Source organism: Phyllopteryx taeniolatus, chromosome 9, assembly GCF_024500385.1.
Source record: "Phyllopteryx taeniolatus isolate TA_2022b chromosome 9, UOR_Ptae_1.2, whole genome shotgun sequence".
Taxonomy (NCBI): domain Eukaryota; kingdom Metazoa; phylum Chordata; class Actinopteri; order Syngnathiformes; family Syngnathidae; genus Phyllopteryx; species Phyllopteryx taeniolatus.
This window is the reverse complement of record NC_084510.1, coordinates 18,740,498-18,766,737: the sequence shown is the minus strand read 5'-3', so window position 1 is coordinate 18,766,737 and position 26,240 is coordinate 18,740,498. Positions and strand designations below refer to the sequence as shown.

Here is a 26,240-nt window from a genome sequence, read left to right as displayed (position 1 = left end):
CTCGTTACATCTAGCGTAAATCTAGCACAGCATTTCAGAAAAAGAACATCATACTACCAGTCAAACAGGGTGGTGGTAGTGTGACGGTCTTGGTGTAACCATGAATTCTGCTCTACTTCAACTTTTGTATTGAAATGTCTGAAATGCATTTTACTTAATATTAGCTATTGTGAATTGCCCTTTTACGGTCACAATAAGAACTCCTTCTTACGATATCTAATCAGATTAAAATCCCCGTCTAGATCTCTACCCTGATGATGGTGCAGGCCTCAACACAAAGTATGACCCCAAGATTTGAATTGTCTCCTCAAGAAAAAGGCATCTCAAACAGATCATAGGATTAACTCCACAAGTACGTTTTGTGATGGCACCGGAGAATGGTACCAGAGTTGGCAAAGAAGAAAAGGGTGATGATACCCTCAGAAACGGAAATTGAATTTATTGCATCGTAGGAAAGCATTACATTTGTCTCTGCCCTGGCTGCTCGGAATTATACAGCTAAGACAACAATAAATAGGCATTAATAAAAGAACAAAGTTCTGTTTAGCCTTTATGTAAACAGACTCACCTCCCAGGCATAAATAATATCCTTGCAGAGGTGGGTGGAGCATCAAAAATTGGACTCAAGTAAGAGTACTGTTACTTTAGACCAATATGATTCAAGTAAAAGTAAAAAGTAGTGCAAATAATTCCTTCCGCTCGTGAAATGGCACAATCGCCTCACTGGGCAGGGATTACAGACAACCGCAACATCTTTTCTCAAGTTCGAAGTAGAGTGCTTGCAGGTGGATTTCAAAGTCTGTAAGGTAGAATTTGAGGCCGTGGGTGTTGTACCTCTTCTGACTGGGAGCCATACGCTGTTGTTTCCTCCATTGTTTCTGCCATGCTTCACATAATTTAGTCACTTTGAAAAAAACTTTGCTTCTGTGTGGGGCTGCGAAGACTTTGCGTGTGGTCATGTGACTGCCTGGCTCCGTATGAAATGTGAAATGATGTTCATGGTCATGAGTGGATTGGTGAAACAGTCATGTTACAGCACCCAAGGCACAAGTCTCGCTGAGAAACAAAAACAAATACATCGCGCAAGCAATACTAGATACAAAAAAAATAAGGGAGCATAATGCTTGGCTTTGACTACAAGTAGTCTCATGATGGCACTATAGTACTGCCATAACATCTTGCTGTGTCTCGGTCCGACATTGGCAACAATTCACGACATGTTACGATATCACTGTATCCAGTCTTTAATGATCAATGGGCTACATCTTGTTAAATCAAACATCTTTAATGATCAATGGACTACATCTTGTTAAATCAAACAGAGTCGGGGATGGTGGGACCGGATACAACCATCGGGGCAACAACAACTAGGGGTATGTTCGGAAATACACTCAAAGAACACTGCTACACACTCTGAGCGCACTCTGCTACACTCCAAACTGTTTGGCGCGCTGTTGGAAAGTGCTGAGCACTCTCTTTGTAGACTTAGATTGAAATTCCCAATGATTCCCACCACGATTTGGGGTTTGGGCTGTCCATTCATTAAGGAGAGCTTGAGGTAACGTTCACATATTTTAATACCGCTTGCAAGCAGGCAACATAACATTATATAGCTAGCTAGTGCTAGCACTAACGTTTGTACGTAAACATACCGGCCTTCTGTCAATTCATGCTCTAAAGTTTTGGTAAACATTTGATTTTTGTACATGAATAAATGTTGACAACGGCGGGCAAGGTAGGTGATGTGCCGGTCGCAATACGCAAACCTATTGGTTGACCTCAAGGTGCTATGTCAGAAGGTCGTTGTTCATATGTCACATTACACGGAAGATCTCCCCCCAAAAAAATCAAACATGCTAGACTTTTTATTTTGGTGTCGTAGGGCTATCGTAGGGCCAAATCTTTCTTTTGGGATTTTTGTCATTTCCAACAGGGTGTATCTGAAATCAGTTGGTTTCCAGCTCCCGCTAATATGATGAGACGATGAAACATTTATATGGTTTCACAGACATAATGGCCAAACAAAGGATGTTTTTGTTCAACCTGCAGTAAAGCTGTTAAAAGAAAAAAAATGTGCAGGACTTCATCACTGGAGGTGTTTGGGGATGGACAGTGCCTGTCATTCTTAACTTTTATTGATCACACTTTTAGTGCAATCCCCAACTTCCCTCCACCGCGCCATTCCAGCTCAGCCGATGGCCACATTAATCCCAATCTGCAGTGTCTGCCGTAATGCACACAGCATTAGCTACGGAGTGATCAAATTAAGCGGCAGCGCGTTCACCCACCTCTGCAATCAGTGCCACTTTCCAATGGAGACGACTGCACGCTTACAATCAATTTGCCAGGCTAATCTAATGGAGTAGCTCACATGCATCTCGGTGCCTTGATTTATTTCTTACACGGTGACAACATGGCAAATAAGATCAGCGGCAACACTGACACACATACTGGTCAAACATCCTGGAACCCTATTTACATGCATTTGTGTCCACACACGCGCACAATAGCATGCTTTGCTCTATTCTATGATGCATTTGCCACAAGCATGTACAGCCTGTGCAAAGACATGAGACTTCACACTTCCAGCCTTTTAATCAACACCCATTATCTCTCCGCCATGACTTTAGCGGCTTCGCAAGTAGGTGAGATGTGAGAGTTGCGTCACAGCGAGGCAGACGGGGTGCTGGCGCTAGGACAGACACCAAATTCACAGCAATATTTGACACATCCACCTCTGATCCTTCTGGACTTAGACAAAATTCTTCATTTCTGTAAAATACAGTGAACCAACCCCTATTTATTCAGGGGGTATGTTCCAGACTCACCAGGAATAAGTGAAAATCTGCAACATAGAAAGACCATGAAATCCTTTTTTTTTTTTTAAATATACTTTTACCCCTCTCGCATGCTTTAAGCACATTTAAACATACTAAAACACGCCTTTTAAGCACATGTAAATGTATTTGAACACACGCCAAAAATGGCAAGCATAAAATGAATAGAAAATACCGTACATACTCCAGTATCTGTGTGTTAAGATATGTGGCTTTAAGAGCCGGGGTCTGGTGGGCTGGCTTGTGCAAGATGGAGTGAGGTTGGCCAGTTGGAATGAGCTATGGGGAGTCTGCATGTGAGTGTCTGGCTGTGAGCTGTGGTCGACAGCAGCTCCTGCGCAAGTGTGCTCATTTTCTTTTACTGTTCTCCCAGTGTTCACTAAACAGCTGCAAAGAAAATCAACAACTGTGGTGCTTTTCCCCCACATGCGAGGGCATTACAGATTTCCCCGATGTAGCCAGGATTTCCGCAAGAAGATACGTTCCACTAAACATCTGCAATGTAGCATGGCTGCGGTCGGTGGATCGCAGGATAGTGGGGGAATACTGTAATTTTTAAAAATATTTCGTTAGCCCAATAGCCTAATTGTTTGTCAATGTTTTAAAAACAAATTGTCCGTAAAAATTACCTACTTTCTCCGCATGCTGTGGGTATCGACATAAGAATTTCCAGTTCATTGAATTTGTCTCTCTGAAATACCTCAGTCAGGTGAACTCGCAAAGCCACTCATCCTGAAAACAAAATTTCCTTCCCTTTTTTCCCCTCACAAAACAAGTCTGACTAATTATCGGGATTTGTCTCCTCTGGCACACTACGTTTGTTGGGGAGAAAGGAAGCGCTGCTATTCCTCTTCGCCGTTGTTCATTGTTAACAAGAGTTGTCTGAAACCTGTAGTTTACGAGATAACCCCAAGACCTGCCTCTTTTCACACATTAGTCAATCACAGTGGTTGAGGAATTACAACCTGTAATTTTGAACATTTTCAGTTTGATACCTGATGTCTTTAATATAAATCTCCATACACAGTATTCCCTTTATTCTGAATGGAAAATTCCCCACGAGTTTGTATTACTAATTAATCCACCTTTTCTCTGACTTGTTTTCATTTTGTAGAACAGACTTTTATGTGAAAGGCATAATAAATGTTGATGTGTTTCTGCCTCAAATCAAAACACTGTCGTAAATAAATAAAAATGTTTAGTCTTGTAATAAGTGTAACAAAATAATAGCTCATGAAAGAGGAAGATAAAATAATAAATGATGTATTGGTTATCCATCAGGGAATAATTCACATTCTAGGTGAGGTGCAGACAACCATATACAGTTGAGTGAGAAAATTGTGTCAGTTCATTTTTAAAGGAGAGAAGAAACAGTACTAGCTGCTTGAAGTTGCCATTATATGTTTAACCTATTATTCAAAAGTGCAGACTTCAGAGCAGCAAATGGGCCAGGAGTCTACCATTAAGTAAGTGGACACTCATGGCAGCGCACAAGAACATCACAATAAAAAGAAAACAGGGAACAGCTACTGCCCCCGCGACCCGACCTCAGATAAGCAGAAGAAAATGGATGGTTGGAAGTGTTTTTCATACAAATATTTACAGTAATTATGACTTTCTGCATGCGTTAGCGCAGGTAATTATTAGACTACGGCGTAATCGGACTTGCATACACATTTGGGTACGTCCTTGCCACAGGAACAGAACTCAGTCATAAACAGAGTATGTGAGTTTCAGTTGTACTCCACTTGTGTGAAAGTTAAGAAAATTTAAATGTAACCTAATAACTTGACTGTACAGTTATTAAAGATTTTATGATTGTGTCATTTCAACCTGGAACAGACTAATTACATTTTAAATTTTAATCATTTTATATTGGAAACAGTGTTTCAACAGTCAATTATTCAGTAATACAAACGTCCTCGTGGTGGCTGCTCAGAACGATATGGCGAAGGCGACAATAAATGGGGCCAAAAGTTTGTTCTGTTTAGTCTTTTTATGAAGAAACTCACCTCTTGGGCATAAACAGTTATGTTTGTCACCATATCCTGCACAAGTCATACACAATTTTATGAATTAAGTTTAAGTATTGACACACTTGCCTGCAGTGTTGGTAATTTTTCTTTAAAAAAGAAAGAAATTACAGTTACTAGTCACTGCTGTCAAATGCTATTACTAACAAATGATAAACCTAACTAGTTACTAGGGAAAGTAACTATTGCATTACTTTCAAGACAAGTACATTTTAAAAGCTCAAAGAATTTGAACTCCATCTCCACCCCTCTTTCACAGAACTTACAATTCATGATGTTCCTGTTCAATTATTAATATTAAATCTGTATCATAATGCAATGGACACTTAAATTCAATCAATTACTAACACAAGCAGTGAACATCACTACCGTAATTTCTCATGTATAATACGCATTCGCCCCCCAAAAAAAATTCATCAAAGGTCGAGAGTGTGTGTTATACATACGTATAATGTACACGAAAATATGTTTTCATTGTAAAAACGTATACCGGTACCTAGGGGTTGTGAAAAATGTGTACTTTTATTTCAGTATGATATTTAATGTCTAATGTGATAAATTCAAATATAATAACAGTACATTTTTGCTGCTCACCGAGGGTGCGTTCGGAAATTTAATCGGATGCCCTAACTCTACTTTAAGAGCATGCGTGTTCCGCACATTCCTCCAACATTTGAGTTTCTAAATAGTCTGAGTGCAGGCCATGTGGGCCACACCATACTTGTCGGATTTAGCGTCTTCGGCAGATTATTTCTTGTACAGCCACTTTACGGAGCATATTTCCCAAGTTAAAAAATGTTGAGGAAAACAACTTCAAGATACACTGCTGCTTTTAAGAAGTGATCATTGATGCCGAGAAAGAAGGGAACTGTGAAGCAGCTCGACAGTTCGACAAACGAAACTAATGTGAAATTATGGAGGAAATCCAACAAGAAGCTCCTACCCAGTAAGACTTAACTAACAGTACTGTAATGAATGCTTATGTGTGTTTATTGCTGTGTTGCTTTTGGATGTTGCAGAGAATGTTGCGTTGTTTAGCTGTTATTTCCGAATGGTTTTGAATACATTGCGCTGCTGGGTGTGTGGGGGAGAGGAAAGTGAGAGGAGTGAGAGAGAAGAGAAGAGAGAAGAGAGAAGAGGGGAGGGCGAGAGAATGGGGTGTTCAGTATATTTTGTTCTGTTTTTTTCTGGCATCAGAGATGGCCCTAATTAGCTGTGCTGTCATTTTACAATAAAACCAAAGATAAACGGACTAGCATCTCTCGTGGTTCTTTGCTAATATGAGAACACGAGTAGAAATGCATGGTGAGGAAGTGACACGAACGTCAGTGCATGGACAAAGCAGAATATTTCTTTGAACATCTAATAAAATACAAATAAGACTTCATGTTTTGAGCCTGGAGAGCAGCAAATTCCTTAGACATAAGTAAAAGGGTTTCCCTGGTTTTTGGGGTGGATTTTGGGGGTGCGCAATATACTGAAATTGTATTATACACAAGAAATTACGGTCGAGCCACCAAATATCATGAATTATTGAAGATATTATAATGACTTTGTTTATAAGGGGGATCAGTAAACATAACAATAGATGTTTTAGAACTTTTGATATTTGTTTCACTTTTTTGAGTGTCTATTCAGTTCAATAATGTTTGTTTACATGGCATGCCTTACTCTCAGCAGTATTTTGGCGACTTGTGCTACTCAACTGTCAATAATGGCAGATCCCCACATGCATTGAAGAGATTCCACGTCGGTTTTGTAAAATGTTGGGTTACATCGCAACCGTAGTAACAAAACAGCGTTGGAAACTGAGAACGTTAGTTTTAGTGCTATTATACAGTAGTTAACTTATTTTTACACTTGTGACGGTCAAGAACATTACAGTGTTACAACATTGCCTGTACAATTACTTAAGATTTTATGATTGTGAGAGTTTCACCCTGGAATTATTTCCTATTGGAAAACAATTTTTCAACTGTTAATTTTTCACCTAGGACAAGAAATGTATTACTGGCAACTTCCCATTTAAAAGCATGTGTTATATTTATTTTTTCATTGAGAAGAATGAGTGTAATAGCATTGACATTTTATATTGTCTTCCTGCTTTGATCATTAAACAGTGCAAATATTTATCCACGTGGATCTCCAACATGTGTCCCACAGGGAGACAATAAACGGAATCAATATTTGCACCCATGGACCATTTCTCCAGGCAGCACAGCACAGCACAAGCCACTGATGGCTCATCTCTTTTAATGAGGGGATGTGGCTTTAACACAGATTGTTCCCAGTGCGCGGCACGGTGGGCGACTGGTTAGAGCGTCAGCCTCACAGTTCTGAGGACCCGGGATCAATCCCCGGTCCCGCCTGTATGGAGTTTGCATGTTCTCCCCGTGCCTGCGTGGGTTTTCTCCGGGCACTCCGGTTTCCTCCCACATCCCAAAAACATGCATTAATTGGAGACTCTAAATTGCCCGTAGGTGTGAATGTGAGTGCGAATGGTTGGTTGTTTGTTTCTATGTGCCCTGCGATTGGCTGGCAACCAGTTCAGGGTGTACCCCGCCTCCTGCCCGATGACAGCTGGGATAGGCTCCAGCACGCCCGCGACCCTAGTGAGGAGAAGCGGCTCAGAAAATGGATGGATGGATGGATGTTCCCAGTGCAGCTCCGGGTTGTTGTTGTTGTGACATACACTCAGAGAGCATGTCCCAAAACAACAACAAAAAAGAAATGGCATCCACAATTGCCGAAAGAGTTGTCTTTAAAATATCTTAAACTGTATTTCAAAACATGAATTTTCCTTCGTAAAAACACTGGCAAGATACCCGGTAAGGTGTGCTTTTGAGATGTTGCTGCACAAGCAATGCTGCTAAAATGTTAGGAAAAACAATTATCTGGCAGTGCCCACGCTGACTGCTGATTGCCTATTTTGACTCATATGTTCAGCAACAAACAAACTTTCCATGCAGACAACCACAGCCGGGCAGAAGCTTGACATGAAGCTCTTTTATGGACATGAATTTAAGCGAAGAATTTTGTTTTCTATGAGGAGTTGGTGCCTTGAGATACAAGTGACATGATGTTTATTGAGATTCAAGGTGGCATTCGGCCAAGTTTTGGTTTGACCTGCAAACAAAAATGTAATATTGCGCTGTGTGGTGGGAGTGAACTCAACTCAAGTTGTTTAATGCCACTCCCAGTTGAAGTTTACTAACTAAAAATAAAACTAAGAATTACACAGTCTATTTAAAACAAGCGCATTACTTTGTCTTAAAGTTCATTGGCTTAATGCTAATACACAATGCAAAATGTCATAGAATGGCTAATGAATAGCATATATGTGGCAGTGTTATAACGCTTGAAGCAATGGATATTTGAACACAAATATAACAAGGGTGAAACTCTTCTTTGTTTTTGTCAGCATGACTGTATTACACTGCCACCCAGTGACCATCTCTCATACACCAGAAGGAGCCGCAATGAATTAATCATGACACAAACTGTTAATTTTTTTTCCATTCAATTTAATTGTTTCAAACATATATATTATTTGTTTTGGGGGGGGGGGGTTTGAACAGATTAATGGCAAATCTCAAGGCACCACTGTATAGTCATTTTAGTGGCTCAGACACCACTGAGATTAGCAATGTTATATTTATTAATATTTGCTTGCAGTCCTTCATTGTCAATAATGGGAAGGAAAGAGTGTTCTGATTGAACAATATCCTAAAGTCTGCAAATCAACAGATTCAAAATAAATGTATCCATTAATCACTTATCAGTTTAATATCACTGGCTTGAAATAGGTCATTTTTGCTGTGTTATTTGATGTCTTAATTTTTGATATGGACTAACGTACAGAAAATAATTAATTCTCCCAAAAAAAAACAAAAAAAAACTGGACATGCAATTGTAGTCAACACTACGTCACTATTCAAACTGCCCTCTAAAAGCAGTAAGGAGTAGCATGTAAAAAGGATAAATACTACATTGTGAGAGCAGTAAATCTATATAATTTACAAGGCAGTCATAAAACTGGGAAGCATAGAGAGTGTAAGGCTGACAGGCAGCCATAAACAAGACCCCATCATGACGCTTGTGTTCCTCTGCTCTCTATCTGGTGTCTTATGTTATGCTTGTTATCACGTTGTGATTAAAACACATTAAGTTATGGGCGCTCATTTAAATATTGTCATCCATCATACTTCAGAAAATAAATCTAAATATTCTTTTCTACTCATAGAATGAAACTAAATTAATTATGCGGCATCTAAGCCTTTTTGAGGTTCAACAACCAATTCTGCATTCATCTCAGTTCAGTCATGTGTAATTAGACTCAGCATATAAATACAATCAAACTGTATGAAAATAATAATCTAAGAAAAAGACATGCCAGTTTTAAGGCCCATTAAGGCGCATTAGAAAAATACCAACATGTAAATCGAGCCCTCTGCGATATGCATCCTTTCCTTGGCTGTGGCTGTGGAAGTGCCTGAGGACTGGTGCATGGCAGTGTCGCTACATTACATAAGAACAATATCTCTTTTGTGCATCAGACGCAAAATAAACTCACAAATACAAAAGCCTCTAGCACTACACTGAGAATAAAATCTAGAGGGTGCTGCAGCTACATTCAAAATACATTAAAGAAAATGTGAACAAAGCATGTCTTTAGAGTAGATATTGCTCCTTCTGTCCACAGTCATGGGTTCAATGCAGAAGAAAACTCTGCCATAGTGTGGACTTTTCATTCTAAAATGGCCGGAGAGGACGAATGGCATTCTGATTGAGGGGATTGGATTGATGCACATCAAAAGACAACACCTGGAGGTCAAGGCTAGACACGAAATGGAGATCAAGGTTTTGCCAGAAGCTGCAGGCAAAGATTAAGGGACTTTGGTTGAACCTTCGATTAAGAGCACTTTGAGAAACTGACATGTGCTAAGGCAAAGGTTGTCTGAAAAAGAGGGTGTGCCTCAGAAGAAGGATGCTGGGTCAATGTAAGACCATAATTATTAAGATTAAAGGTACCCTTCCATCAAAATCCATTTTTTTCCAGTTGTATGCATTACATAGGTCAAAATGAGCACGACATGGTTTAAGTTTAACATCTATGTGGTTTGTCGATTGAATGCAAAAGGCAAGAAAGGCACAAGGCTTGCAAAGGACCAGATCAGATCGTGACGTAGAAAGTTAGTAATTATTCAAGTACCTGCCCACTCTGTGGTTGATACCCACCCACTCAACTCAGCTGAACGACACCACGACATTTCTGAGTTTGAGCGGGTCTCAGCCGCCAAGCCATACAAATACAGTCTATAAAGAATAAATACTGTATGTTGTCTTACCAAGAAAAACTCACCTATATTCATAATTTATGATGTAACAGTGGATGATATAGCAAATCTTACTGTCATTGTCACCAAAATGTGCGCGAGCGATAAACATAATGTTCAAGTGAATTTTCACCTAAAGTACGTCCCCTTCCAGCTCACGTTCCCTATTAGTGCACTGACCAACAATTCAATGCTTGGTGAATTGTGCTTCACAATGATAGTAAGACATCGAAGAAGCCTAATGCAACTTGCTATGAACGCTTGGCCGCCCCAAGCCACTATGATATCACCAAGGACCAGTCAGAGAAAAGCTGTTTTTCATATTTAAAATAGAATAAATGCAATCCAACCAGAGCAACGCTTAATTAGATCTCAAATCCATCCATCCATCGATTTTCCGTACCGCTTTTCCTCACAAGAGTCGCAGTCGTGCTGGAGCCTATCCCAGCTATGTTAGGGCGAGAGGCGGGGTACATCCTGAACTGGTTGCCAGCCAATCACAGGGCACATATAAACAAACAACCATTCGCTCGATCTCAAATATTAATGACAAATCCAGCCGTCTCAAGCGCCGGGCGGAAAAGACCAATTACAATTACCTTAACTTGAAAAAGGGAATTCTGGGCATTTTCAACATGAATTATCTTGCAAACCCAATAAAAGGACATCAACGATTATAAAAAATAAAAGACAAAAACTGATGGAAGGGGACCTAGAAAAAAACTCCAAGGTAAAGAAAAAAAAGGTCCACACCAATAACAAAAAGAAATCTCCGGCCCCTTCAAAGTGCTTTTGCAGGCTGTCAAGCACGTGCAAAAGCAACTGGTTGCACTATAATTTCTATACAAAACATTATTCCAGACTGGCAGAAGCATTTCATACTTTCAGTGCACATCTAGAAAAAGGGGACTTACACGTGGATGGAGGGTGGAGTTACTCCTCAATTTCAAACTACACAAAACAATGCACGAAAACCAGAAAAAAACAAGTTGAAAGGGAGAGAAAACAAAACAAAAAAAAAACTTTTAAAAAACTCATGTATAGGGGCAAGGTCAAAAAGGCTAAAAACTAAGTTTATACCCTGTCACGTTTTTTTTTTTTAAAGTGTAACTATTAATCAAAAACAAATATCAGTTATAGTCCTTCTGCCTGTTAAATTAGCCAATGACAGAGTTAAATTATGACTAATTATGAAAAGACATAATGTTAGGAGAACAATGAAAATGTTTAAATTCCCATACAAATGTAAGGAGTGCAAATGTGACGGGAAGAGGCATAACAATTGATTAAGATTTACAATTTATGACCCACAATTTCCGTTATCAGCCTGATTATTCTGCTCAATACAATACTGACATCTAAACACGAGTTCAGCTCATTCAGAGAGCATTTCTTTGACCCCATTAAAAATAATACTTATCCTTAAATTACTCATTGATTGTTCATTTAAGCCCATATTCAATCAATAATATTAAGTCAAATGCCTATCCAAGGAACTGAGTGTTCCCAGTATTCAACCAATCCGGATTTTCGGTGTCAAGCGTGCTTGAGCATTCATACACACGTTTTGTGTGAGTGTTAGAGAGCCCCACCTCTGCCAACTTTAAAAGCACAAGTGAGGTTCAACTGAGGCCAAAGCTTCTAATAGGCTGTGAACTTCTGTTTAAAGGGCAACGTACTTTCAGACTTAGCTGGATTTAATCAGCTGAAATCATGTCAATAAACATCAAGTAATGACACACACAAAAAGGATTTAGCCTGTGAATGCACAAAGGTTCTCCTGTCTAACTTCCTAAATTTTTTACACTGCGCCACCTCAATCGCACTCAGCATGCTGTCTTCCACATGGCTGAAGGAGGCCATTTTTAGTCTCAAAGAAAATGAGCCATCTCTTCAACAAAGGGAGTCATTTGAAAGCGTGTTTCAAATGGAAACTGATTTCTAAGTATACGTGCAATCATATGCAAAATAGAGAATTTTGTTTTCAATCAAAATGTAAATGAAATCACTCTGGCTTAATGAGTTGATATTACTACAGAAATCGTATTTGCATATCAATGGGGTCAACGGGTAAGGAAAATACGAGTGGATTATTGAGTGGAAATTATGGAGAGGGAGGACAAAATACAGACAATTTAAAGAGGGAAAAGCACCTACGCGTGTGTGCTTAGAAGACACACAGCTCGACAAAGTGTGATGTCCTACTGGATGAGATGCATACAACACTTGCGCTTGCAATCAATCAGCACCGAGGAGTGGACTGTTCATAAAGCATCCCGGGATAACAAGATCATGTTCTTCAGGATAGTGAGAAGAGCAATAGCACTCGTGTGTCTACAATCTCAATATGAACATAGTTGTCCCCCTTATGTCGCTTAATAAGGTAACAGAAATATTAATATGACTTCTCAGTACAAACTTCTGCAACACTGTAAACTACAACCACAATAATGCAGTTACTGTTTGCATTGGCATTGTCAAGAATTAATTCAATTGTGGGTTTGGTGCAAATGTTCTGAGCAGAGTTAGTGTCAAACAAAACTGAAATTATCTTTAGTTTTGGCTCTCATTAAAATTCAATGAGTTCTCAATTTTTTTTTCTGTAGGTGAGTGATTTTATTCAGAGACACAAACTGAATGTATCGGACGCAAGCAGTGTGGACAACGTTTGTGAGCTAATTGTGCCGATTCACAGCATCTTAACATTCTGCCATGCTTCTACCCACTGAGAAAATAAGTCAGTGCATTACAGTCCTCAGTTCTCTAGCTTTTGTGCAAATGAGAATAAGGAAGCTTTTTTCGCCTCCTGGCTGTGCGGTAGCTAAAATAAATCTTAAAAATAATCTTTCCAAGAGTGAAAGATGACTGCATCTTTTGAGTAGCTACAACTTTATATTTCCTTGTACTGTATATGATTATATTTATTTATATATCTTTCCAACAAAATTAAAACTTGGTCCTGATTCACTAAAGTTTTACGGGCGCAAAAATGGGCGTAAACTTGATTACACATGCAAAGAGATGTGGACACTGATCTAGTAACGGGGCACAACCAGGACTGCATCTGCCAAACACGCTAAATTGCAGCACAGTTCATTTTGCGCTTTATGAGACAAGGATATGCAAACAGATGAATTTAGCACGTGATAGGGGTTGAACTCATTAGTCAACTAGTCCACTTTACTACTCAGAATCAACATTTAAAGCTTGAAGTTGACTTATCGCTAATCACGTGTTTCTGGCATCTCATCTTTCAATTAGCTAATTTATAGAGAGAGGACTTTCGACATGCCCGTCTGCTTCCATCACCGGAGTCTTCATAGGTTTTCATGGGTCTGAGCAGTGTTGGGAAAGTTCACGCGAACTAGTTCAAAGTTCAGTTCACCGTTTAAAAAATGAACTAGGTGTGAATGTGAGTGCGAATGGTTGTTTGTTTATGTGTGCCCTGCGATTGGCTGGCAACCAGTTCAGGGTGTACCCTGCCTCCTGCCTGAAGATAGCTGGGATAGGCTCCAGCACTCCCGCGACCCTAGTGAGGATAAGCGGCTCAGACAATGGATGGATATTTTTATCCATCCATCCATCCATCCATTTTCAACACCGCTTATCCTGGTTAGGGTCCCGGGACACTGGAGCCTATCCCAGCTGACTTCGGGCGAAAGGCGGACTACACCCTGAACTGGTCGCCAGTCAGTCGCAGGGCACATACAGACACGGACAACCATTCGCACTCACTTTCACACCGTCACTGAGTGGGAACTGAACCCACGCTGCCTGCACCAAAGTGACGATATTTTTATCTTACAAAACAAAATAAATTCCATATCATGACAGTGTGATCGTCCAGTTTTAACGAAAACATTCTGATAAAAATCAAAAGTTTCCTTGTAGGCCTAATCAATTGTTACAGTTATGTACTGTATTACAAAAGAACCACCGAAGAACATTCGCTGCCATTTACGCAGTGTCCCTGAACGCACCTCGCATTCTCACGCAGCTGCAACGTACCTGCTATGAATGGCGGCCTGGTCGCACTGAATCATTGCCAAATACAGAGTTTATCCGCCGACGTATGAAGGCTCGTATATAGTGTGTTTAGATGTTTTTTTCCTGGAAGTTCCGAACAAAACTTGGCAATCTTGAATGACAATGAAGTTTTGTTCGAAAACTGTTCTTTGACGCCAGAATGAGCGCGTTCTCATTTACGTTCATCGGGCAGAAATGAACTAAGTTCAGTTCACGTTCACACAAAATACGAACTAGTTCATGAACTTTTGTTCATTGAACTCGATCAGATACAACACTGGGTCTGAGAGTACCAAAAACAAGCAGGTTGTGGATTTACATCCTGGTTAGCATGGCTAGTTTTGACTGGTCTGATGGCCGCTAGTCTTAAAAAGTCATACCGCCAGGACAATGGGAAGCACAATCTTTGTCGACATACAATAAAAGCACAAATGAAACACAAACAGAGAAATGCTTTATTTGGGAGCCTTACAACACGCTATGCTGTAGAACAGCTCTTTGAAAATAAAAACATGCACAGGGGCTCCCACTAATTACCACAACTCCATTGAGCCTAATAGTGAGTTGCATTTTAATCATGTGTTTTTATTCGTTTCTATGCCGGTCCATAAAAATATCTCCAAGTGGAAACCGGCCTATGGAAAAAAAAAAAAAAAAAAAAAAGGTTGGGAATTGCTGTACTGTGCTGAAAAAAATACCAATAACATTATCGATTAATTGACTTCTACTCGGCTTTCATCACATTATAGTCGACTACAAAAAGCCTTTAGTCGTTCAACCCCTAGTGCGCGCAGTGTTTATTTATCAAACCTGAGATGAACTGCACTGGCTGATAGAGCATATGAAATGTAGGTGGAAACCAGGCACTAAGTGGTGCTAGTGTAGTGCAGGAAAAATGAGGCGGAGGAGGAGAACTTTCACAACTGTGTAAACATTTTTTATATGCCCCAAAAATCATTGTTACATATCATCTATTCAGCAATGTAATTTTGGAGCTTCTAAAGTATCTAAGGGCCAACTTGGAGCCAGTCACAAGAAGGAATCATGCCATGTATTTCTGTGCGCATGGTGACAACTGGTACTCGCCTCTCCCAGAAGTTTTCCCGTAGTACTGTCCCGAGTTTTAAAGGCAATGTTACACAGGATGGTCACAACCAATTGCCACAACCCCAAAATTCTCAAGATTGATTAATATAGTAATAAGTTTGTTTGCCTCTTCTACTAACACTTCAAAGTTTATTTTGCACTTATTATGCCCTCTTAATGTTCCATAGTGACCAAAAACCCTCTTTTAAATGTGTGACAGGAGCAGTTGGGAAATTTTGTGTGCAAAAACTAGCTGTCTACTGTTTAGTTTTGTAGCCCTTTATACACCTGTTGCCAACAGCACATGTAATCTGTTAGACCAAGTAAACACACTTTTTAGCGCACGCTATTTGGAATCTTAGCAAATCACGTCCACAACATACTTTAATGGAAAACAATCAAGCATTGTTTTTCAGGGTTACTACAAAGAAAACTGAATATTACATCGCCCAAGAATGCAATATTTCAATTATATGATGGAAGGACATGAGCAAAAATGTGAGAAAAGTGTTATCTGCATCACAGGAGTCTCAATAGCCTCATGCATCCGTAGCCTGGTGGGTCCTCCACAGACAAGTGGTTACTCAAGAGAGATCCTCAAGAATCAAAGACTGTGTGTTAGTAACAAAAAAAATAACAGGTGACACAATGCTCTGTGGAACGGTAGCGTTAATAATGGAGACGGTGCTTGTTTTCACTACAGTCTGCATCTCAAACCACTCAGACACAAAGTGGACCTTAATAAAAATGCACAAGCAAATGACACTCTCTTATTGACTGTAATTACACCCTGTGCGCTTATGATGGCATGCCCACCATATCACACAAGCCCACACAGGCTGGGCTGAGCATAAGGGAAGGTTTGGGGGGGGTGGGTGCCCTGACCCTGCCTGGGAGACATTAAAGATGTAGAGGGTCTGAAGAGGATCAAAGCAGGTGCAAATCTGCCACGCCTTCCCCCCGCCTCAGTCTCCTTTTAGGCTCCTCAGTGGCTGACAAAAGAGCAGGGCGGGTCAGCCTTGAAAGGTGGAAAAGCCTCAGCAGTGCAGCTGATGCAGAGTAGAAAAAGAATTGTGAAAGGATCATGGAGAATATTACACTTGGGTTTATCACATCTACATGTAGAAGCATCAAAGGTCTCTGCTTTGTTTGATCAGAGTTATGGAAAAGTAATGCCTATCTTCAAAAATGTCACCACTTGAAAGTTGTTGTGCACCAAGCGGCATAATCCATTTTCATTTCTTTACACCTTGAATGCACCACATATGGAAATGAAACTGTACAGTGAACCGCCGTTCATTGTGGGGGATACATTCTAGAAAGACATGCTAGATGTGAAAAATCTATGATTGAGAGAAAGGTATTAAAAAAAAAAAAAACATTCATTGTTTTTATCCCTGCCACGTTTTAAACACATTCAAAGGTATTAAAACACTTTTTAAATACATTGTAATATAAACGTATACAGGTTTTGGAGAAACACATACTGCCATCTTCGCCTTAGCTCCTTCTTTACCACAACGGTCCGATACAAAGTCTGCATATCACTGTAGATGCTATGAAAAACATCAACCGCCTGTCGATCTTCCGTTCTATCCTTCCCTCACTCGTGAACAAGACCCCAAGATACTTGAACTCCTCCACTTGGGGTAGGATCTCATCCCCGACCTGGAGAGGGCACGCCACCCTTTTCCAACTGAGGACCATGGTCTCAGATTTGGAGGTGCTGATTCTCATCCCAGCCGCTTCACACTTGGCATGGGTAACTTACACATATGTGAAGGCATCATTAATGCTAAAAGGTACATACAGGTTTTGGAGAAACATGTGCTGCCATCCAAGCAATGTCTTTTTCATGGACGGCCCTGCTTATTTCAGCAAAGCAAGACAATGCCAAACCACATTCTGCACGTCTTACAACAGCGTGGCTTCGTAGTAAAAGAGTGTGGGTACAAGACTGGCCTGGCTGCAGTCCAGCCCTGTCTCCCATTGAAAATGTGTGGCACATTATGAAGCGTAAAATACGACAAAATGAAAGTTAATGATTATTTGCTAAAAACAATTAAGCTTATCAGTTTGAACATTAAATATCTTGTTTTTGTAGTGTATTCAATTAAATATAGGTTGAAAATTATTTGCAAATCATTGTATTCTGTTTTTATTTATGTTTAACACAATGTCCCAACTTCATTGGAATTGGGGTTGTAAAAAAAAAAAATGTGGTATTGGTTCATCCCTAATGAATAAATGGAGAAATCAGTGAAAATGGATGACAGAAAATGGTTGCATGATGTGAATGAAGTATATAGGGGGAAAATAACGTTTTCTTGGTGCTCGAGGCTCAATTTGGATAAGTGGATTACAAAATGGAGCAGAGCTATCTGCTTCTCATCTTGTTCTGCACGAGAACAACTTGGAGGTTTAGTTCTACATTATCATTAATATTCACATTTAAAATAAGCTTTGCCGAAACCCTTTAAATAACGTAATAGTTCAGAAACAGAATCAGCTTTATTGGCCAAGTATGCAACAAGACAAGGAATTTGTCTCTTTATGTGGGTGTGCATTTCGAAATGTTTAATTGCTTAAAACCAGACACATGACATGCCTCATCTTTAGTACTATGATGTCATTGTGAGTATGTGAAAAAAATGACTGACAATGCTGTAATATGCATCCTAGGCCAGCAGTGAGGATGTCGAACAAACAATTGTGCTGGCAAACAGTTGGGCTACTAGGCTGGAGTTGTTAACCAGGTTTGCTGGTGGTGTGTCAAAACATTACTATTCACAAAGCAACCTGCTGGAGAAAATTAAAAAATATCTTTTTTTATTTCTCTTCCCCTCAGGTTAACCATTCTCTCTGTAAAACTCTTCGGGGTGTGCCAAGTTTCACATTGTTGCAACACTAAATGTTGTCAAGGGGAAAAGCACTTTTAATGTTGCTTTAGAGCCCTTGCAGACCACTCAGCACCAAATGGCTAACAAACTCAAGATGGAATCAATTCAAATAATTTTTATTTTGCCAACTTCAGAAAATGAGAAAGTTACATGTAGTATTAAGTTGGCGCACAGTGTGGCATAAATGTGCCAAAGAGAGATTTGAATCTACAGTAAGCAGATGTATACAAAACGACGTCACGAGTGTCTCCCTTTTTTTTCCCCCTCGGATGTTGCTAAGCCTACTCAATTAATCATACAGGTATATGCACTCATTTATAGCACATTTACATTGCACCATTCTAGACCAAGCTTGCATAAACCTTGCTCCATTATGCATGGGCCTCGCTCGAGCTGCTTTATGCATCGTGCATTTGGCAGTCCACAAGTCAAACTGCATTAGGGTGTGGGCGGGGCAGGGTGTGATTAGCCCATGGAGTGTACACGAACAGCAGCTCCTTAGTGACTTGTCACAGCACTGGGGTCAGCTGATGGGTTGTGACATGCACTTGTGTAGAGTTGACCAACATGGGCACGTTAAAAACAGACCATAGCTACAAGATCCATACAGGCGCTTGATTTATGTAACAAGAATTATTACTAGACAGGTATTTGTTATTTACTACATGTTATTTTCAGCCGTGAATGCCAGACCAGTCCTTGCCCTCAGCTGGGATAGGTTCCAGCTCACCAGTGACCCTAACCAGGACCAGCACTACAGAAGATGGACAGATGGATTTTTAATGCTTTGGTCTTAGCAGTCTGCGTGTCTGTACACTTTATCTACCATTTAGACCATCCATCCATCCAGGGCTTCTCAAATTCATTGAGTCATGGACCCCTTACAAGGGGAGACATTTTACTTAGCATATTGGTCACTATATCTAGTGACTCTTCCAATCATTCTAGCGAGCTTAATTACTGCTAATAAACAACATGAGTGGAATCCTTTTTACGTTCTTTTGTGTATGACAAGAAAGAAGCCCGGTGGAAAGGAATCACAAAGTAAATTACGCTGAACATTTCCAAAAATGTGGTGCCCATTTATATGCTGCAAAAGCAGTGATTTATTGACATATTGTAAACTTTTGACCCGAAGTATGTGCACACTTCCTGGAGCATCTCTTGTAAGTTACTAGTAAACATCAAAGAGTCTCGGCCTTGTGACCATAAGATTAGGGTCAGTGAATATAGCTCAATTGCAGAACGTAAAGCTTCTAGCTCAGGCAGGCTGCAACCATGTCTCTGTTGGTGTGTGTGCAGAGGTGTGGGTGTAGGTGGAAGAGCCTCAGGGCAGCTGAAAGGAAGCAGCTGGTGACGCCAAAGAGACACAGCAGTTTAAGGTAACTTAGCTGACGCAAATTTGAAGACACTGTTCCTTTTTGGTCAACAAACACACACACACACAGACAGTGTGCTATATTCCTATTTGGATAACTTGAATATCTAAATACATTATAAAATGAGAAGGACAAGGCTATTGCAATTTATTGCATATTATAAACCAGTGTAATGGGTGTCAGTACCTTAATGTAGGATTTGAGCCTAGGGTAGACCCTGAAAGGTGCCAGGATGTAGGAGAGAGAGGTGGTGCTGGGGAAGCTGGTGGTCACGGCATGGTTCACTTCCGGAAGAGAAAACAGCTTGAAGCCAAACTTCTCATAAAGCTTCTGCAGGGCTTCATCTGGCTTCTCTTCCCCCTCAGACAGAACGCTGCCTACGATGTAGCGGCACTTCTCTGCTGGCCTCTGAAAGACAGAATAGGAAGGGGGGGGGGGTGTCAGACAACTGAGGAAAAAACCTTGTGCCGTAAATCATTAAAATCAGTAGGGCTCTTGCTCTGACAAAGATCATCTTTGTAGATCCATTCGAAATTAAAATAAGCACGGACTGATTCACTATAGAGTGGCACGGTGACCGACTGGTTAGAGCATCAGCCTCACAGTTCTGAGGACCGGGGTTCAATCCCCGGCCCCGCCTGTGTGGAGTTTGCATGTTCTCCCCGTGCCTGCGTGGGTTTTCTCCGGGCACTCCGGTTTCCTCCCACATCCCAAAAACATGCATGAATTGGAGACTCTAAATTGCCCATAGGTGGGAATGTGAGTGCGAATGGTTGTTTGTTTGTATGTGCCCTGCGATTGGCTGGCAATTAGTTCAGGGTGTACCCCGCCTCCTGCCCGATGATAGCTGGGATGGGCTCCAGCACGCCCGCGACCCTGGTGAGGAGAAGCGGCTAAGAAAATGGATGGATAGATGATTCACTTTAGACTTCTTGGATCTTACATTCCCAAAACGTTTCAAGATGATGAGGTAAAATGTGTGATGAAAAAGAATGTGAAAGATCACCTTTTATAAATGAAAGATTTACTGGTTTGACCTTGTGATAATGGTCATGTAGTGGTTCAGATAGCTGACTTTAGCCTGGCTGGGATGGGATTCTCAATGCCCTGAACATCCTAAGTGTCATAGAAAATGGATAGTTGGATGATTTGCCTGTTTCAGTGCTTCAACCAATTTATGTCAGATATCCTTTACAGTGATATTTTGTCCGCTTGAAAAAGTCTGACTTGATCTAAATGGTCTATGACTTTATAGAGTTAGACTAAATGGATGTTGGCTGTCTGCTGTACAGATGATCAGCACAAAGCTTAACCTTGTGAGGTAACTATAGAAAGCATTGACATTAACTGGTGGCGATATGGTATGTTTACAAAGGTTGAATCGTGAGCGCAGGACCAGAGAGCTGACAGCTGTGGAGAACATCCACCCTACAGACTACAGTTTGTCTCAACTGAACATCTCTCGATTTTGAGGCGTTGCAGGAAACTGTGAATACCATCAAACGCATGTCTAGACAAGACATTCTTACAAACAACAACAATGGGGGAGAACAATGGTTTGCGAGAAAAATATATGACCACTGCAGAAAAGTGGATTGTGGAAGGTCATTTCTAGCTCTGTATTCTCAAATGTTACAAAGACTCAGCGATGACTAATCGTCTTCACCAGCAATGGTGTACATACAGAATCAGGTCAGCACACTTTGAACCACGACTGGCCAGGTACGACAGATGGAAATGTGTCAATAGAGAATAGAAAGTAGAGCCGTGGCAAGCCGAGTAGGTATAGTGCTGTGGAAAGGGGCATATCTGGCATTGTTCAGCCTTGACAGAGATCTGTGCTCCACAGTGTTCTTGCGTTTCATGTAAAATGGTGAGTCTCAGACCATAAAAGCTGTTTTAAAAAGTTCACTTAATACAAAATATGAATACGCATGGCCTGAGCCTGAGGCAGTAGTCAGTGTCCCTGGCTACTAATCCCAATTTGTCACAAACAGGGATGTTGGATTCCCTTTCTCTAGCCTTCACCTTTATACTTCAATTGTATCTCACTCCCAGTGTGCCAACACCTCAGGCATGCGGATCCGACACCGACAGAATGACAATCACAAAGCCACCTGTCAGTCACAAGAAGATGTGACAGCAAATCACCCACTCGCATCTGGTTGAGGTTTCAGCTTCCAAACAAGAGCTGCTGGAAGGGGCGCTGCCTTTGTTTGAGCAGCCCCATATATTTTTCTTAGTTTTGTCTAAAACAGTGACAATATCTATAAAGGATAGATGAACAAAACCTCTTACAGATCGGAAACTGCAGTCATGTATTTAAGGACAATACAGTAATATAGTAATGCATCGCATCCTGCCGCAAGACTCTCCATCGCATAGTGAGGGCAGCTGAGAAGATCATCGGAACCTCTCTTCCCTCCTTGCAGGACATTTACAGCACCTGCAAAGCCCTCCGTACAGCGGGGGATGCCACCCTCTTCAGTCTGCTGCCATCACGGAAGAGACTGCGTAGTCTGCGGGCCAGGACTAGCCGACTCAAAGACAGTTTTATTCATCAGGCTCTGAGGAATCTGATCTCTCTGCCCGCTCTACCTCTTCTGTCCTCTGCCCATCTGAACTCTGACACCCCACAGACATGCACACACGCACGCATGCACACAGACACACACGAATCAGGGTCGCACCAGCCACTTTAGCAGCATTGAGGTTTTGTCATCTAATTCATATCCAGTGGGTATGGAAAGTATTCAGACCCCCTTAGATTTTTCACTCTTTGTTATATTGCAGCCATTTGATAAAATCATTTAAGTTATTTTTTTCCTCGTTAATGTACACACAACACCCAATATTGACAGAAAAAAACGGAATTGTTGGATTTTTTGCAGATTTATTAAAAAAAGAAATACTGATGTATCACACAGCCATAAGTATTCAGACCCTTTCCTCAGTATTTAGTAGAAGCACCCATTTGAGCTAATAGAGCCATGAGTCTTTTTAGGAATGATGAGTTTTTCACACCTGGATTTGGGGATCGTCTGCCATTCGTCCTTGCAGATCCTCTCCATTTCTGTCAGGTCTGATGATGAACGTTGGTGGACAGCCATTTTTGGGTCTCTTCAAGAGATGCTCAATTGGGTTTAAGTCAGGGCTCTGGCTGGGCCATTCAAAAACAGTCACGGAGTTGTTCTGAAGCTGAGCCCAGTCTGAGGTCCTGAGCACTCTGGAGAAGGTTTTCGTCCAGGATATCCCTGTACTTGGCCGCATTCATCTTTCATTCGATTGCAACCAATCATCCTGTCCCTGCAGCTGAAAAACACCCCAAAGCATAATGCTGCCACCAACATGTTTCACTGTTGGGACCGTATTGGACAGGTGATGAGCACTGCCTGGTTTTCTCCACACATACCGCTTAGAATTAAGGCCAAAAAGTTCTATCTTGGTCTCATCAGACCAAATAATCTTATTTCTCACCATCTTGGAGTCCTTCAGGTGTTTTTTTTAGCAAACTCCATCCGGGCTCTCATGTGTCTTGCACTGAGGAGAGGCTTCCGTCGGGCCCCTCTGCCATAAAGCCCCGACTGGTGGAGGGCTCGTATTGGACAGGTGATGAGCACTGCCTGGTTTTCTCCACACATACCGCTTAGAATTAAGGCCAAAAAGTTCTATCTTTGTCTCATCAGACCAAATAATCTTATTTCTCACCATCTTGGAGTCCTTCAGGTGTTTTTTTTTAGCAAACTCCATGCAGGCTCTCATGTGTCTTGTACTGAGGAGAGGCTTCCGTCGGGCCCCTCTACCATAAAGCCCCGACTGGTGGAGGGCTGCAGTGATGGTTGACTTAGTAGAACTTTCTCCCATCTCCCGACTGCATCTCTGGATCTCAGCCACATTGATCTTTGGGTTCTTCTTTACCTCTCTCACCAAGGCTCTTCTCCCCCGATTGCTCAGTTTGGCCGGACGGCCAGCTCTAGGAAGAGTTCTGGTCGTCCGAAACATCTTCCATTTAAGGATTATGGAGGCCACTGCGCTCTTGGGAAACTTAAGTGCAGCAAAAAAAAATTTGTAACCTTGGCTAGATCTGTGCCTTGCCACAATTCTGTCTCTGAGCTCTCCAGGCAGTTCCTTTGACCTCATGATTCTCATTTGCTCTGACATGCACTGTGAGCTGTCAGGTCTTATATAGACAGGTGTGTGGCTTTCCTAATCAAGTCCAATCAGTATAATCAAACACAGCTGGACTCCAATGAAGGTGAAGAACCATCTCAAGGATGATCTGAAGAAATGGACAGCACCCGAGTTAAATATACAAGGGTCACAGCAAAGGGTCTCAATACTTATGGCTGTGTGATATTTAAGTTTTTCTTTTTTAATAAATCTGCAAAAATTTCAACAATTCTGTTTTTTTTCTGTAAATATGGGGTGGTATGTGTACATTGCGGGAAAAAAAGAACTTAAATGATTTTAGCAAATGGTTGCAATATAACAAGGAGTGAAAAATAGTTTAATTTAGCTTTTTATATTGATGTTAATATTTGTACTGTATTTGTAGCACCGCGGCCCCTTGAGTACCATAATTTCAATCCTCTGTATGTGTTACGCATATTGAAGAATTGACAATAAAAGCACTTTGACCTTGATATAGTGACTAAACCCTGCCGCCAAGAGCAAAAAAAAAATGTGAGTAATAGTATGTTTTCATGTAATTTCCTATATTAATAGTTTAAACCTTAACCAAACCACAAACTATGATCTAAAAACATTTCAGACATCCTACATTACCCTGAAAAATAAATTGCATAAAATGATTTGACTCATTACACAAAAAATAAAAATGCACCGGAGTGTTCGTTTAAGTGTGCATGCCCCAAAGACTCGCCATAGTTTCCACTAACAACCCAGGCTAAACTTAGCTCCCGACTGACATACAAAGCTCTTCTCAGTCGAGATGCCTCACTTAAACGTACTTCTTTGGCACCAATTCCTATTTAAACAGGGCTTTGGTGGCATCTCTGAGCATCTTAGGGCATTTCAGAACAAAACTGCAAATAGATAGTTTTTCAACAAATAACTGGGGATAGGTTCCACGGATAAAAATGCAAATAAGTGTATGTGCAAATAGTGAACCCTGAATATGCTTATTGTATAGTGGAACTTTGCAGTGAAAAATATAATTTGTCAAACCTTCCAGGCTCCACTGTATCGTAACACGTTATAGATCGGGAAAAATCATTCCAGAGCACCGAACATAATTTTGATTTTTTAAACCGTCACTTACTCTCTGTGTTACTAGAAATGTTGAGCTAATTCATGAAGAAAGTTGGAAATGACATGGTGAGGAAAAACCAAGCCAAGCAGTAAATAAGCTTTCGAGCAGCACCGAGCTGAGGTATCAAGAATTTGAGATCAACAACACACTGGCAGGGACGTGACTGAAATATGTATAACCTTAACGTTAGCAAGGTAATCTTTCCGCCAACATAATGAAAAGAGAGAGAGAGAGAGAGAGAGCGAGAGAGAGAGAGAGAGAGACCTTAAAGATGTTGTGGATTTGACTCCACTTCACTACTGGACTAAAATATAGTGCATACTATGCAATATACTAAAATAAAAAAACTGTGGTATGTTCCTTTAAGACCTGCTTCTGCTTGCTGCTCAATGACAGCACCGTCTGTGGAGGGCTGGCGCTGAGGGGGGCACATATGGGAGCCACCATCACTCATACACAAGTGTCTGACTTTGCCATATAATTATCAGATCGAAAACAGCTCTTCCTATCTGTCTCATTTTGCACCTTGCGGGATATGCATTGTGCTGCACTTTTGTCAGAAAGCAAAATAATTCAGCACTATTAAATACATTAGATTATATTCCATGGTGCCTGTGAATGTCTGCATTTCATGGGCAATGGTAACAACAGATAGTATTGGTTCAATCTGAGGCTACACTGTTACCTGGCAGAGAGCCACCACTGCGTGTTCAACAGCTGTCTTCTGCTGCCTTTGACTGAATTATTCAAGAAAGAGCGGCAGGACATATCCTGGCTCTGTCAATACCCATGTCTGCATTGACAGACTACATTACGACAGCCATGGTACATCTATTTTAAAGGCTGATACAGTGCTCATGTTGAGAGAGAAAAAGGATGTCAATCAATCTTTCTCAGAGACGCTTTAGTAACTTTCACCAGAACAACTGCAGTAAGGTTCAAAGTGTCTATAAGTTTCCGGTAAATTTCCACACTTCTGAAAAAAAGTATGAAAATATTAACAATTGGAAACTCTCCACTGGAATTATGGAAAGTTTTGGGAACTGAGAAATGGAGGTAATATAATGGAAAGATATCCTATTAAAACAAGTATAAACACTTTGTTTCGTTATGAGCAGAAATACAGTGGTGCCTTGAGATGCGAGTAACCCTACTTATAGCTTTTTGAGATACGAGCTGTCGATCGGCCGAGCTTTTGCTTTGACTTAAGATCAAGTGCTGTATGACAGCAGGCAGCTGCACTCCAAAACAAGTACAGGTTTGGCTGATATAATTAGTAAATACTCTTCAAAAAAGAGGCTTTAAGCTGCCGATTGCCACTACTAGTTGTAGTTTTTAAAACTAACCATAAAGCAAGAGAATTACACGTGT

General features: G+C 40.8%; 1 protein-coding gene across 1 annotated transcript in view; it reads right to left on the bottom strand.

Moving 5' to 3' along the window:
- Positions 1–26,240, bottom strand: part of tex264a (testis expressed 264, ER-phagy receptor a) — an 83,314-nt gene that overhangs the window by 33,104 nt on the left and 23,970 nt on the right. The window contains exon 2 of the mRNA XM_061784638.1: positions 19,784–20,005. Coding sequence (XP_061640622.1) covers positions 19,784–20,005 — 222 coding nt within the window. The remainder of the gene's footprint in view (positions 1–19,783; positions 20,006–26,240) is intronic.